We start from the raw sequence: 13,975 nt of genomic DNA, 5'->3' as shown, positions 1-13,975 counted from the left end.
TTGGTCTGGTGTCTATCCGTCTAAACGGGGAAACACGTAAAAACGACAAGCTGTCGCCCGTCACAAAAATTATAAACACGCACGGAGGAAAACCTGCTGAAAACTGACAATGGCGGAGTTGGACATTGGAAAACATTGCAGCGTAAAATCCTGCAAGCAGCTCGGTACTATTTATACTATAGAAAACATTAAGAGTAAATTGATCACAACTTTATCATGGGAAGAATAGTCCGATAAAGGCTGTTTTTATCTTTCGATTAGCTGGTGTTCTGTGTCACGTGTCGGTGGCAGTGTTTCGTTTTCTCCCGCGTTCCTGACGCCGCTGTGGTTGTGCATAAAGTCTATGGAGAGTCATGGTCTGGACATTTTTCCAAGTGCATTCTGGCAAAATTGGAATGTTTTCCACAACATTATTGCAGAACAGCAGTCACCACATAGAACAGCACTGTGGTGATTTAATGGCAATCGTGTAGTAGTGCAGGGCCCCTGTTTTGTTATGATCAAATTAGATTCAAAAATGTTTTTTATTGCTCAAAAATCACATTTACAATCAAAAGCAGACTTTTCTCAATTCTAATGACACCCGTTTTGCAATTTTGAACAGTTTCTTGAGGTAGAAATCACGATTTTCCTGCGCGGTTTGTGCCTTGCGATTCAGCGCGCCGTGCGTGCTCATGGTACGTCACGCGGTGATCGCCGCGCTGTCATCGTCATTTTACCCCCAAAGTTAACTAAACAAATCAAACGCAGTGGCTATTGTTACGGCAGCCGTAACGCATTTCCCATTTTCTATCGTTACGGTAGAACTTCAAACTTTTATAAAAACATGAGAAGAAAATATAAAATTAGAAGGAAAAAAGTGAATTTGAACGTTATGAAATTCAGACTTTATTTCCCTTTTAAAAAAAATCCTCCAAAACCTCAGGTTAGAAAAGGAAAAAAAAATTGAGTGCAAAATTGAGATGCGAACCCGCAACCTCGCGGTGCAAAACCCACCCTCTATCGACTGAGCTGTCGCACTGCACGCTAAAACGTGGGGAAACAAATAATTACAGATGTACATACCTGCGTGCATATCAAAAAAGTATCGTAGAAGGCGCTGCTAAACAACGGCTGCCGTAACGATAGCCACTTCGAAAATCAAAACCCTGCCCTCTATCTATAACATACCTACCTGTTTATTGAGAATGTCGCCAACTAGTTTGGTATATCTAATCATTTTAAAGTGGATTTTGTTCCCTTATACTGGGAACGGTGCCCTCCACTACACGATCGCCAATTTTTTGGTGGAAAAGAGGCAGTATTTTGGGCGATGTTGTACTAAGTTATAATAGTCCGAGTACTAGTAATGTGGGCCATAGTCCGCATGTCAACTGGGACCCAACTTATCACGTTTTAAACATTCGGACATGGTCTGGCGATAGTAGGGTCCAAGTCGGACAAGTACTTCTCGTACTTGTGGCCCGTCTTCAATCTTGTGATTTTATCATACCAAATGCCTTCTGCGACCTTAAGTTGATTTCAGCTTTTTTTGTTTTGTCTTTCAGCTTTTCCCCTCACTTGCTGGGTACAAAAGATTATCAGCTTTTTGGCACCTTGTCCCAGGTGTTTTCAGCTCTTTTTACCAGTGGTCACTCACACCTCTGTAGGATCAATATTGATATTGACCCTATTTTTGTAATGTTGAACAGTATCGATCGTTTGGCAGAAAATATGATTTTCTCGTTTCTGTTTTGCAGTTGATACCGTGCAAATCAGTGCAATTTTGTGCATGATGCGAATCAATGCGGTTTTGTGCATTCATTGTGCATGGTTGTACCTGCTATCTTTTTCATACATGTTTTGGTCTCTGCTGTCATTGCATTCTAACTGTCCGTCATTACAAAATCCTCCAAAAATCAGCAATTTAAAAAAAAAATTATTAGTGTTAAGCCCTCCAAAAATTGAACACAGGAGTGATTTTGAGGGTCATCTTATCTGCTGAATAATGTGCATTTCTGATGGTTACATGGAAGTGTTTAGCCATAATACACTGCCACAGGGCAAAGGCTTTTTGAAGATGTATAAAGTAAAATTTTCTGAGGAGGTGTCTTTAGATAGAATCAATCTCAGAGCTGGGACTCCTCTCAAGTCCTTAGATTTGTTGTAACTTGTTTAATTTCTCATTATCACTTTTGATTTCCTCTACAGATTTCTTGCCGTTTCAGTGCAATGGATGTTCAGGGATATTTTGGTAAGATTGCCAAATTATGTCGAACTATTTGAGAACATTTGTACCAGTAGTTTTTCCTGTGTCTTTGACTGCTAAAACACCAATGCGCAGAGAACATGCCCGCTTGTTATGGTTAAATTATCTTTAACCCTAACTCCCTAGGCCTTTTTGCTAGGATGTAGCCTCAATCCTGCAAAATCCTTCAATTGGCCTCATGAAAAAAATAGCACATATATCCTCAATCCTGCAAATTCCTCCATTATTTCTTGAATATGGTCCATGGAGGGGTGACCATTGCCTGAATCCTGCAAAATCCTGCGGCAGTGACTGTCAATATGTTGAGGCTTGGCCAGTGACACCCTGGAGCAGTACGGAGGATTTCAAGCATAACCCAGGCCTATATTTATGCATGGCTGAGCAAAAACAACACAAGGTCCGGCCCAAGACCTTGACAAAGTGTATCCTACGAAATCAGTAACACACTTTTGCCATGTAACCTCAATCCTCCAAATTCCTCCACTTTGGCAAAGAGGATTTTGAAGGATTCAGGGCGGTTAGGGTTAAACTTTGAATGAATTGTTTTTCTTGGGATAAAATTCATGCAACATCTCATTTTAATACAAGGCGCATTCCCCAGAGTAAAAATGCAAATAATTTTATTGTAATTGTTAGAATAAAAAGAAGTAATTCCTTCATCTTTTAGATTTCTATAATTTAAATTTTTTTGTTGACAGTGACATTTCATTTACTCTTTTGCAGCTTGGATCACCGAAGTTTTGACGCCCATTGCTGTTCACAGGTAATAAAGGGAGGAACAAACTTAAAACTGTTCTTTTTATATCAAATTTAAATTTGAAATGGATAAATCAATTTGTTAATTGATCTTAAATCTCATTTTTTCAAAGATTAAAGGGAATATACATCATTTGCTTTTGCTGTAATTTTCAGAAATGGATGGAATTGGGAGGTGGGAAATATATAGCAAATATAGTTACACTGACTTTTTTGAGGTTTTGGGTTCGAAAATGCTATAAAAACCAAGAAAAAACAATCATTTTCCTGTAGTCTGGTTCCCTGACTCCATATAAGAAGAAACAGAGCAGTTTACATACATTGGGGAATTGTAAGGTCAGGGAACCAGTCTAGCTGGCTTGTACCCGTTCATAGGTGTGTAATCGATTGCAAACAAGTGCGATGGTCAATTGGGGCCAGTATTTGAAAAAAGCCAGTTTTTTCCAACGCTGGTCGGCTGATCAGCGTTGGAAATTGATACAAAAATACCACTTTTCTTGAAAATGACAGTATACCAGGTGCCATGATTTTACAGGATGCTTTACACTGTCATTCACTAACAGTACAGCAAGGTATTTCAAAATGATTTGGTAGTTTTATTTTTTGATGTTTGCAAATGTTGTATTTTCCCTTTAAATCTTTAAAAGCGTTGTGATTCCCAGCAAGATTTGCATGCTTTGAAATGTTAAGCCTTTTACCAAAATAAGTTTTGTTTGCAACTTTTTAAAGTACCAATTTACAAACCCCTAAATGAATTTGATCACAAGAAACGAAAATGTGCAGCAAACTGCTTACTGACTGAACTGAAATATAAAACTTGAAAACAATTTTGTTCTTACTCAATGAACTTAAGAAATCTCAGCTATGGCATTGAAATGTCAGGGCCTTGCATTTATGATTTCAATATGATAAATTATTTAATGTACATCTTTCCAGTGCAAAATGCCATCACACAGTAGTGATTAAATAGGTTGATTTTTTTTTTTTTACTTTTACGTTTATATATGGTTTATGGCTTCTGACTAGCTCCCCTTGAACAGAGACATTGACAAAATGGGGAACCGCCAACATAGGGCTGGATAGCTCAGTTGAAAGAGCACTGGAACGGAAATCTGGAGGTCGCAGGTTCAAACCCTGCTCCAGTCAATTTCTTTGTTCAAATTCAAATTATTAAAGAGGTTGTGGAATGCTCGAAGATATTTCCCTCATTTTTCGGGTATATGTAGCCTAAGGTGTGATGAAATAAAAATGACTATTGTGTCTGTCATGAAATGAGTACAAAAGGTACTTTTGAGAGCTGTTTTTCAGGTCCTGTTTCAACCCGAACGTGCAATTTGTGTAAAAGTCGTCGTTGGGGGCAGCAAACAAAACATAGTAAATCGTGACGTAATAAACAAGACTCCCGATGCAGCGTAGTATAAATGAGTCCTGTTTATTACGTCACGATTTTTCTCATTTTACGAAGAACCCGACGACTGTTGATTTCAATTATGCGCTCGCTGACCAACAAATTACTCGATGAATTTCAGTTTTATAAACATGTAAACGCACATTACAAAAGAATGGGACTTTGTCATTATGATATATATGGGTCTACTCTACAATAAAAAAATATAAAAAACAAAACAACTTTCAGCATTCCACAACCTCTTTAACTATGTTTATGAATGATCAAATGTTGCAGGATTATTTTACAGGCCAACATAACCCACGACCACAAAGACTTGGACGCGCCCACCAGCTATGGATGCAGTTTTCCCGAGTGTCCAGACAAAGAACTGATTCCTGTGAGCTGTCAGCATTGTAGGAACAACTACTGTCTCAGGTGAATAACTTCATGCTGTCATTTAAAGATGTAACCTTATTTCATACAAACCTTCTTGGCAGAAATTCCATGTTGTGTTAAACCTAACCTTCCCGAATCCTCCAAAATGCTCTTTGCAAAATGGAGGATTTTGCAAGATTGAGGCTATAATGGCAAAAATGTGTGGCTGATTTCGGAGGATGCACTGTGTCAAGGTCTTAAGCCGGACCTTGTGTTGTTTATGCTCAGCCATGCATACATTTTAGGCCTATATTATACTTGGAATCCTCCACGATGCCACTGGCTCTGCCTCAACATTATTGACAGTGATTGCTGGAGGATTTTGCAGGATTGAGGTAGTGGTCACCCCTCCAAAGACCACATTCAAGAAATAAGGAGGATTTTGCAGGATTGAGGCTGTATGCAATTTTTACATGGAGGCAGTTGAAGGAATTTGCAGGATTGAGGTTACATCCTAGCAAAAATGCCTAGGGAGTTAGGGTTAATTATGTCAAATTCTGTGGTAGTGCAGTGAGTGATAGGGTAATGTTCCTGTATAGACAATCCTGGGGGAGAGTGGCCTAGTAGTTAGAGTTTGTGACTCATGATCAGAGGGTCAGGGGTTCGAATCCAGCTGCTGGCCATGTGTTGTGTCCTTGGGCAAGCCACTTTAGCCCCACTTACATCTCTCCACTCAGGAGTATAAATTGTTTTTGTTTTTCTGAATGCAAGTGTCCCCTCTAATCACAATTTTTTTGTGCTGGAATTATTTTAGCCATCGCCACCAACAAGATCATGACTGCACCAAGCTGGAAGAGACGGCACCGAGAATGGCCAAGACAGCCGAACTGGTGGAGAAAATCCAAGGTAGATGGTTGTTTCTGATTCCATAATCTGCTAATGAACTTTTGAAATGTTTGCAATCCTGTGTGTTGTTCAAACTGTCTACAGGGTGAGTTTAAAAAAACGAAACCCAAATGTTGGGACTATTGTCGTATTGAAGTTTTTGCATGTAGCACTTTCAAAATCTAGGACATGAAAGCCCAATTCAAAAGCTTTCTTTTAGTATAAGAATCATTGAAATCACGCATGCACTTTTCAAGTTACGGAATTTTAAACACAACCACCGTTTTAAATTGCTGTCCAGGGATCACAAAAAAGGTGTGCATTCTTTCAGCAAAACGAATACAATTCACACACATCCCTATGTGACTTGTTTTCGTTTTGCTGAAAGAACATTGAACTTTTTTGTGATCTGTGGTCAAAACCTTAAAAAAGGTGGTTGTGTTTAAAATTCCGTAACTTGAAAATTACGAGTGATTTGAATGATTCTTGTACTAAAAGAAAGCTTATGAATTGGGCTTTCATATCCTAGATTTTGAAAGTGCTACATGCAGAACTTCACTAATGCAATAGTCCCAACATTTGGGTTTCATTTTTTTACTTACCCTGTATGTTGATTGGATGTAGAAGTCATACTTGACGCAAATGCAAAGCGAATTCGACATCAGGAAACACAGCTGATAATCAACACTTTTTTGACTTGTGATGTTACAGAGACTTACAAAGCCAAGGGTTCCGCAGCCACTAAGAGGAAGATTGGGGCAAAGTCTCAGAAGACGGCAGCTAAAGTAGCATTGATGAAATTGAAGATGAACGCGCTAGGAGACAAAGCTATCCCACAGGTATTGCACTTGTTCCTCTCTGTAGTCTTGTAGTTTGTATTGACCTCGTCATCTGTGATGTCATGGTTACAAAGTAAAAGTTAAGAGGGACACAGACTGAGACCTGGAGTGCTCTGAAACGTGCAAAACTAAAAGATTTCCATTTTGCTTGCAGACGGAGCGACTGTACTTCCGAGTTGTTCTTCCCCGCGGCCAGGGCCAGGACCAGGGCCTCAAGAGCCAAGCTGTCTTCTTTTCCTCTCTATGGAGTGTGGGGAGGGCTGTGGATAAAGTCGCCTCCATCGCCAAACTCAGGAACGATAATAACGTTGCAACGGCCAAGGTAGGTAAAGTTCTTAAGAACGATTATTCTTTGTCTTAAAAGGGAATGTACAACATTTGCTTTTGCAGCAATTTTTGGAAATAAATGGATTTGGAGGATTAGTATGTTTTAGCAAATGTTGCTGAAATGACTTGTTTCACGTTTTGGGCTGGTAGATGCTAAAAAAAACCATGAAAACCAATCTTGTTCTTGTAGTCTGGTTCCCTGACCTCACTTTAGATGACACAGAGCAATCATGACTTTGGGAAATTGTAAGGTCAGAGAATCAGTCTAGCAGGCTTGTACCCCTTCACAGGCGTGCAAACAATTGCGGAATAACTAATTATGAAAGTTAGGAGCAGTTTTTGAAAAAAGCCAGTTTTCTCCAACGCTGGTCGGCCCCCTTTAAGGCCAGTTAATTGTTTTGCAAAACTTTTCTTTAAGGTTCCAAACCAGTAAATAGACTGCCATAGACCTCAGTGGTAATTACGCCCACTTCCCAAAATTATTAAAAATACTCACAACTCTCCGAGGTGTTTGAAACACACATGAAATTAAAGCTTATTCCATCATCTTTCATTTCAATTTTTGTTGGGTTATTAATCTAATGACTTTTGGGAGAAAATTCCATCCAAAGATGATCACCCCTAAAAGCAGTCCTCAAGCCCGTCGCCATTTTGAAAATGGACGCCTACGCTCCATTGCAAAATAGAGCCATTTCGGGGCCTAATTTCGTCCAAATTCCACAGAAATACGAGCTCACAGTCCTCTGCATGGCTTCCAACCTTCCTTTTTTGACAAACCTCAAGTTCACGGCCCTCAAAATGCTCTAATACCTGAGACTTTAAGGGCATGGAAATTGTGATTTGGCTGGCGTAGGTAATTTAGGGCTGATTTACAGGTCTGCACCTCTAAGGGCTCCGTGCACAAGTACCCCCTCAACGGTAAGAAGGGGAGAGTTGGGGGGGGGGGGGAGACCACTGGGAGAGATTCGAATGGCCCCCCAAAAATTTGAACAACACAACAGGGATATTTATTTCTATTTTTTTAAATTTTTTTTTTACAAATTTTGTTTTAATTACTCACTACATCACAGATGTTTATTTTAAGCACAGTTTGACTGAAAATTGTGCTCTGGAAGATATATTCCTAGCTTTTTTGGATTAGTTGTACATTTTGAAAACTAATTAAAATTTTGTTTACTTCAGTTTAACTCGCATGGTTTAAGTGGGTTTATATTGCCAGGACAGGTCACCATTTTTTGTTGTGAGACTGATTCAAAACAATGCATTTTTTTCTCCAAAAAAGATATTTTAGGAATCTGGGATTAATTGTGTACAGTTTTTGTTTTTGTTCATGTGTAGAAATTAAGACTGTTCCATCCTGAAACCGGGGATGTTCTGCCTATGGAAAGCAGGCTCAGCACCCTTTTGGAGGGAGAGACACCCCTGTACAATGGAGGTTGCCTCGTCCTGGAGTACGTTGACAATTCCTGCACCGTCTTGGAAAATGTTGACGAGTATTTATAACAGAGAAACTGCATCAGCTCACTTCAAAATTGATGCCCAACACCCCAAAAGGTAAGTTTCATATATGTTTTGAAACCTCAAGCAATTCTGAAACTTATAGTATTAAGTTTAAAGTGTTAAAGCTCACTTCAGTTGGGTATCTTCAGGGTAGGGGGTCTAAACCTCCCCCCCCTTGGGCAGCAAAAAAATAGGAAGATCATGCACATACCTGCTGACCCTCCTTAGCAGATATGATTTTATCTATTTGTATTTCTTCCTATGACCGCATGTGGGTCAACAGTTCTGAGGACCGTAGTGATTTTTCTGCTTTTGCTGGCCCTTGTATGTTCTGTGTTAGTCTTTTATATGTCATGTTCTATATAATTTCTTGTTACCTATGCCAAGGAGGTTATTTTTTTCATCGGCATTGGTTTGTTTGTTGGTTGTTTGGTTGGTTGTCTGTGAACAGGATAACGCAAAAAAGTTATGGACGGATTTTCATGAATTTTTTTTAGGGATGGTCCTTGGTACAAGTACAAATCGATTAGATTTTGGAAGTGATCTGGGTCTGGATGCAGGATTATTTTAAGGATTCTTCACCATTTTGTATGTGCGAATATGCTATGTGTAGAGATCATGAACGTACCTCTGTGTACAACTGAGCAGCTTCGTGTGCGTGCACCAACCCGGTGACCCTGTATGCCTTATCACCCACCAAATCTAACCACACAGGTCAATGGACTAGACCATTTTATACAATGGGGGAGTGGAGAGGTAGGCCAACACATGCATAAATACATGTAGACTACACAATCTTTGAGTTTAAGGATTTGTTTTCGAATAACTAACACTGTCTTATAGAGCGATATAAAGGGACCAATATTGTTATCTTTCGATAATTCAGAATATGAGCAATCCTGTTGACATTTTAAAGGGAAGATACAACATTTGCAAACATAAAAAAAAATGAAATGATCAAATTATCAGGAAATATCTTACTTGATTGTTAGGGAATGACAGTCTAAGGCATCCTGTAAAATCGTGGCTCCTGGTGTGCTGCCATTTCAAGAAAAACTGTATTTTTCGGAGAAAACTGGCTTTTTTTCAAAAAGTGCTCTTACTTTTTCATATGTAGTTTGTCTGCATTTTCTTTGCAATTGATTACACACCTGTGAAGACTACAAGCCTGCTAGACTGATTCTCTGATCGTACAATTCCCCAAAGTCCATAAATTGCTCCGTTTCATCTTAGGTGGGGTCTGGGAACCAGACTACAAGAATATGATTGGTTTTCTTGGTTTTTTTTCCCCAGCATCTACGAACCCAACACGTGAAACAAGTCAGTGTAACAATATTTGCTATAACATACTAATCCTCCAAATCCATTTATTTCTGAAAATTGCAGCAAAAGCAGATGTTGTACATTCCCTTTAAATGTGCCATAAAATATGGAAGTCCATTGGATATGCGAGTATTTGTTTTGGGTGTTCTGACAATATGGCGGGGAATTGTTCAGCCTTGGCGGAGGTTTGCACTTTGTGCTTGCTAGCCTCGTATTGTTTTTATTGGCTAAATAAAATACTACTATTAATAATGACATAAATAGCTCCGTCAAATTGGGCTCTAATCTGCCTTTCTAGTTTTCTTTGTAGAGTCAGTTTGTACATTATCCCGCGTTGAACATTGTGATAAACGGAGAATCTTATTTAACTTCACAAGTTGTTCATTTGAAGCATTTGTAAAAGTTGTGGTGATCCCTTTGAGTTATGTTCATTTTTAATTATTGATGATGGAGGTTTGTCCTTATTGAGATTCCTGGGGCCCTTACCAAGCTAATTGAGTTAAATGATGGTTTTCCTCTAATCTTGTGCGACAGAAATGCAAGACATTAGTGTGTAACCTAAAAAACATTATGTATGGCAGGTATCACAGAGGGTGTTCTTTGTAATTTTTGTAAGAGCTCCCGTTTTGAAGTCTCTCCTTTGGCACTTGTTAATTTAGGCTTTTACCTGCCCTGTTGAATTTTCACTTCAGGGAGAACATGGGCTCATGTCGATGAGTCATACACATATATGTTGCGAAACATCGTGGAGGAACAGAGAAGAGAATGTGGCGGGGGAGGGGGGGGGGGGGGGGAAAACCGAATGTATCCCTAATCTTAAATCTTAATCATCTGTATTTCTGCCTGAAAATGTTAGGATCAGAACTTCGCTCCAGCAGCTGCTTATTATTGGTCCGGCCATTTTCGTATGTGGGACGTTAAAAAAGTGATGTAATTGATACGGGCAGATGACTCGCTTTGCCCGGCCAGGGAAATGGAAGGAAGGCTTGTGGGCGAGGAGGGGGGGGGGGGGGGGGGGGGGGGGGGGAGGGGGGGGAAGGGGTGGTTTAGGATCTGGCTTCCTCGCTAAGGTGTGCCCGATGGATAGATGAAGGGTTTAAATACCAAGTTACAGCGTTCCCTTGGGGCCCGACGTTACTTCATTTAGGCAGGTGCAAACAGCACGGTTTGCCTAATGACGCCAATTTATTTCCCCCAGTGAAATAAAAGTCGCTTGTTTTTGTGCCAGGTCCGAACAACTTGTTTATTTTTTTCTTTTTGGTGGAGCACAATATTTTGTAGGCTGTTGGCACTAAGGACTGAGTGCATTTGTGTTACTCATTCTTCATGTAATTGACTTTAAAGGTAGAGTAGATCATTTGTAGCTTTCCAAAAAGTAACTGACAAAGATAGTGATGGTTTAAAGATAGTGATGGCACTAACCTCCCTTTAAAATTAGTCTTTCTGGCATGCTGTCATTTTGAATGAAACAATTAAAGGTCATTTCTAAAGATGTGTCGAAAGAAGCATTTTTGGAAGTTCCCGTTCGTAAGGCGTTTTTAATTCGGCGAGGCCGTGATTGGGTGTGGGCAAGCATTGACATGACGCATGCGCGGTTGCTATAATCGCGTAACTGCAATCGGCTGAATGAGAATGTGTCCCAGACGCTGATTTCAGGCGCAATTCAAAACATGACTCTGCATCTTTTGAATTGAAATTGGGATACAAGAATATTGTTTTCTCGGAATATGTACAGCATGCACTGAGCCAAAACTTGATCAGGTCAGTTGTTCAGCACCCTTCTTTAGATTGTGAGCACTTTTGTTGCTTCAAAAGGAAAAAAACAACACAAATGATTAAAGTAGTCAACCTTTAAGTTAGTAGAGCAACAACACGGATAGGGACTTATATGTGCACATGTCTTCAGTTATTCTTATGATTTTGTTTTTCAACTGATCTGTGACTGCTACATCAAACTGATTTAAAAGCCTGATGAACAGGAGTAATAACAGTGAAGTACTTTTTGATATTTTAGCGGGATGCTGCACTTTGCACGGCATCCTGCCAGCTGGTTGACCTCAATTTGCATACTGACCCCAATGGGTGTGGTAAACCTTGGCGAAGCAATTTTGCGACATGTTTTCATCATCAACGTTATGTTTTGCGTAACAGCGATACGTTTTGGAATGTTTTGGAGTGTTTTCATAGAGATAATGTAATGTTTAAGTATTGAAAGTCTGAAAGAAACATATTTGGAGTGTTTTCATAGAGATAATGTTGTAATATCTAACTATTGAAAGTCTGAAAGAAACATTTGGAGTGTTTTGGAGTGTTTTCATAGAGATAATGTTGTAATATTTAACTATTAAAAGTCTGACAGAAACAAATTTGCTGAAAAAACAAAATAAATTTAGTAATTTTTTATGTGGCAGCCTTGACTTCAGAGGACAGTGAAATTGGGGCATATTTTGTGCCTGCACATGTATACTCTTTAGGCCTTTTACAAAAAAGGTGACACATAGACATCAGACGACAGACATCAGACAGCATTGGACCTATTAATATAGGATGTAAATTACTCAAATTTATGTCTTATTTCCCTTGGAAATTCAAGATAAATAGTATTAAAATCTCTACACTCATAGTTTAAGTTTGATTTGCTTTCTTGGTTGTATCCCCAGCCCCATCAAATAAAAATCCAAGATGGCGGAAAGTTGGAGTGTGGCCCTTGTGTTGCTATGGTAATGTATGAGCCTGAAAGGGTCGCACTGGACATTTGATGCATTCTTTCCAAATTTTTACCCAAATTTTGTGTCAAAGAGGACCTGAAGCATAAAAATTAAGATGTAAAGCTTTTTTGTAAGTTTAAAAAAAAACCATCATCTGTCGACCAAGAGAAATATTGTTAAAAAGTCAAAATATTATTATATATTCAAGATAATAACTCCCAGGTTTCCCTTGGGACAAAACAAAACGCCCTGACAAACGCCACTAAGATGTGAATGCAACAGTGAAATCTCCGTCAAAATAAAAAGTAACTAGACAAAAAAAAGCAACAACCTCTCCCCCCTGATAAATCTACGTCGCATGCTCGGACCAATTAACCTGGAAACGTCTTCAATTTACCCTTGCTCTGACCCTTAAATTGCTGGGAAATTGGGCCAAAATGAGCTCGTGGGGAACGGATTGGGGAGTGATTTTTTTTATGTCGGCTTTTGTAGTTGTGCCAAGGGGGTAGTGGACTGAGTCCGCACTGTGCTGACATTTCGGACGAATTAATGCAATTTGATTAACCTACAGTAACCTCTTAGATGTTTTCTTTTCATTTTTTTTTCTATTTGACCAGAGAATTTTCAAACAGATTTATTTTCTTTGAATGAGACTTTGTTCAGCAAGTTGTTTACCAAACAGTGGTCACAATATTTATACCGATTTCAAACTTGGGAAAATAAAAAAGTTGAAGGATAATATTTTGGATTGTGTTTGCCTCATTACTGACAGTTATCTTACATTATTTTGTGCTGAAGTTGTGCATTATTTGGTTTATTCTATTACAACCTTCTTTGAATTTTTGCTGGTGACACTTTTTAAATCCCCCAAAAGTCCACCACTGTGGAACAATTCAATAAATTTTGTTTTTGTTGTCCAGAAAAGAGGACATAAACCCCATTACAAGGAATATTGGAAGATGACAGCATCAACTTAATTTTTTTTTTTTTTTTAAAGTCACAGGGTTCTCGTGGCCCGGAAAACACCTTCGAAAAGTCATGAACTTTTATTTTCAATTTCTAAGCCTGGAAAAGTCATGGAAAAATGGAATTTTGTGACGACTAATTTATTTTAAATTTTAAACTTTGCATATTTTCATAATTTAGCATCGGAAATCTGATTTTTATACGCAACGAAATGTGACCAATTTCTCTGATACATGTAGCAGCATTTTGATAGACATTGTCGCTTTGTTTTGTTGTTTTTCTGTTTCCGTTAAGCACATTTCACGGAACAATTTTTACAGTTTTGATCTGCATTTTGATGAACTAGGTCATGGATTTTTATAATTTGGTCGTGGAAAAGTCACAAAATTGTATTGTCCTAAAGGTTCAGGAACTCTGAAGTCATATTTTTTGGTCAAAATACTGTTGCAGATCTTGAAACTGGGATACCACTGTCAAAACAAAAACATGTGTTCACCATATTCATAAGCTGATATAGAAGCCACTCTATTTTTGGCTTTGTGTCCCGAGCTTGTCTTCAGCCGAATGAGCTTAAAAATCTAAACCGATTTCACTGCAACACGGCAGAAATTGGGGTTAAATATTCAAATCGTCCACTCGCACCTATAGTAGTTTAATT

The 13,975-nt window shown here is 38.8% G+C and overlaps 1 protein-coding gene and 1 non-coding gene across 2 annotated transcripts; both read left to right on the top strand.

The window, feature by feature from the left end:
• Window positions 1-43: 43 nt before the first annotated feature.
• On the top strand, window positions 44-13,094 carry LOC119723677 (AN1-type zinc finger protein 1-like). The gene is made up of 9 exons (XM_038194463.1): window positions 44-164; window positions 2,191-2,233; window positions 2,972-3,011; window positions 4,702-4,829; window positions 5,584-5,675; window positions 6,366-6,493; window positions 6,648-6,815; window positions 8,159-8,374; window positions 12,304-13,094. Exons 1-8 carry the CDS (start codon window positions 110-112, stop codon window positions 8,321-8,323), a joined length of 819 nt encoding a protein of 272 aa, XP_038050391.1. The 5' UTR covers window positions 44-109; the 3' UTR covers window positions 8,324-8,374; window positions 12,304-13,094.
• On the top strand, window positions 4,078-4,150 carry Trnas-gga. The gene has a single exon. It is a non-coding gene; the product is annotated as a tRNA-Ser (tRNA).
• Window positions 13,095-13,975: the final 881 nt, after the last annotated feature.

This window comes from Patiria miniata, unplaced genomic scaffold (assembly GCF_015706575.1).
Source record: "Patiria miniata isolate m_02_andy unplaced genomic scaffold, ASM1570657v1 HiC_scaffold_17, whole genome shotgun sequence".
NCBI classification, from domain to species: domain Eukaryota; kingdom Metazoa; phylum Echinodermata; class Asteroidea; order Valvatida; family Asterinidae; genus Patiria; species Patiria miniata.
Note: the sequence above shows the minus strand (reverse complement) of the source record. Positions and strands in the feature narration are given on the sequence as shown.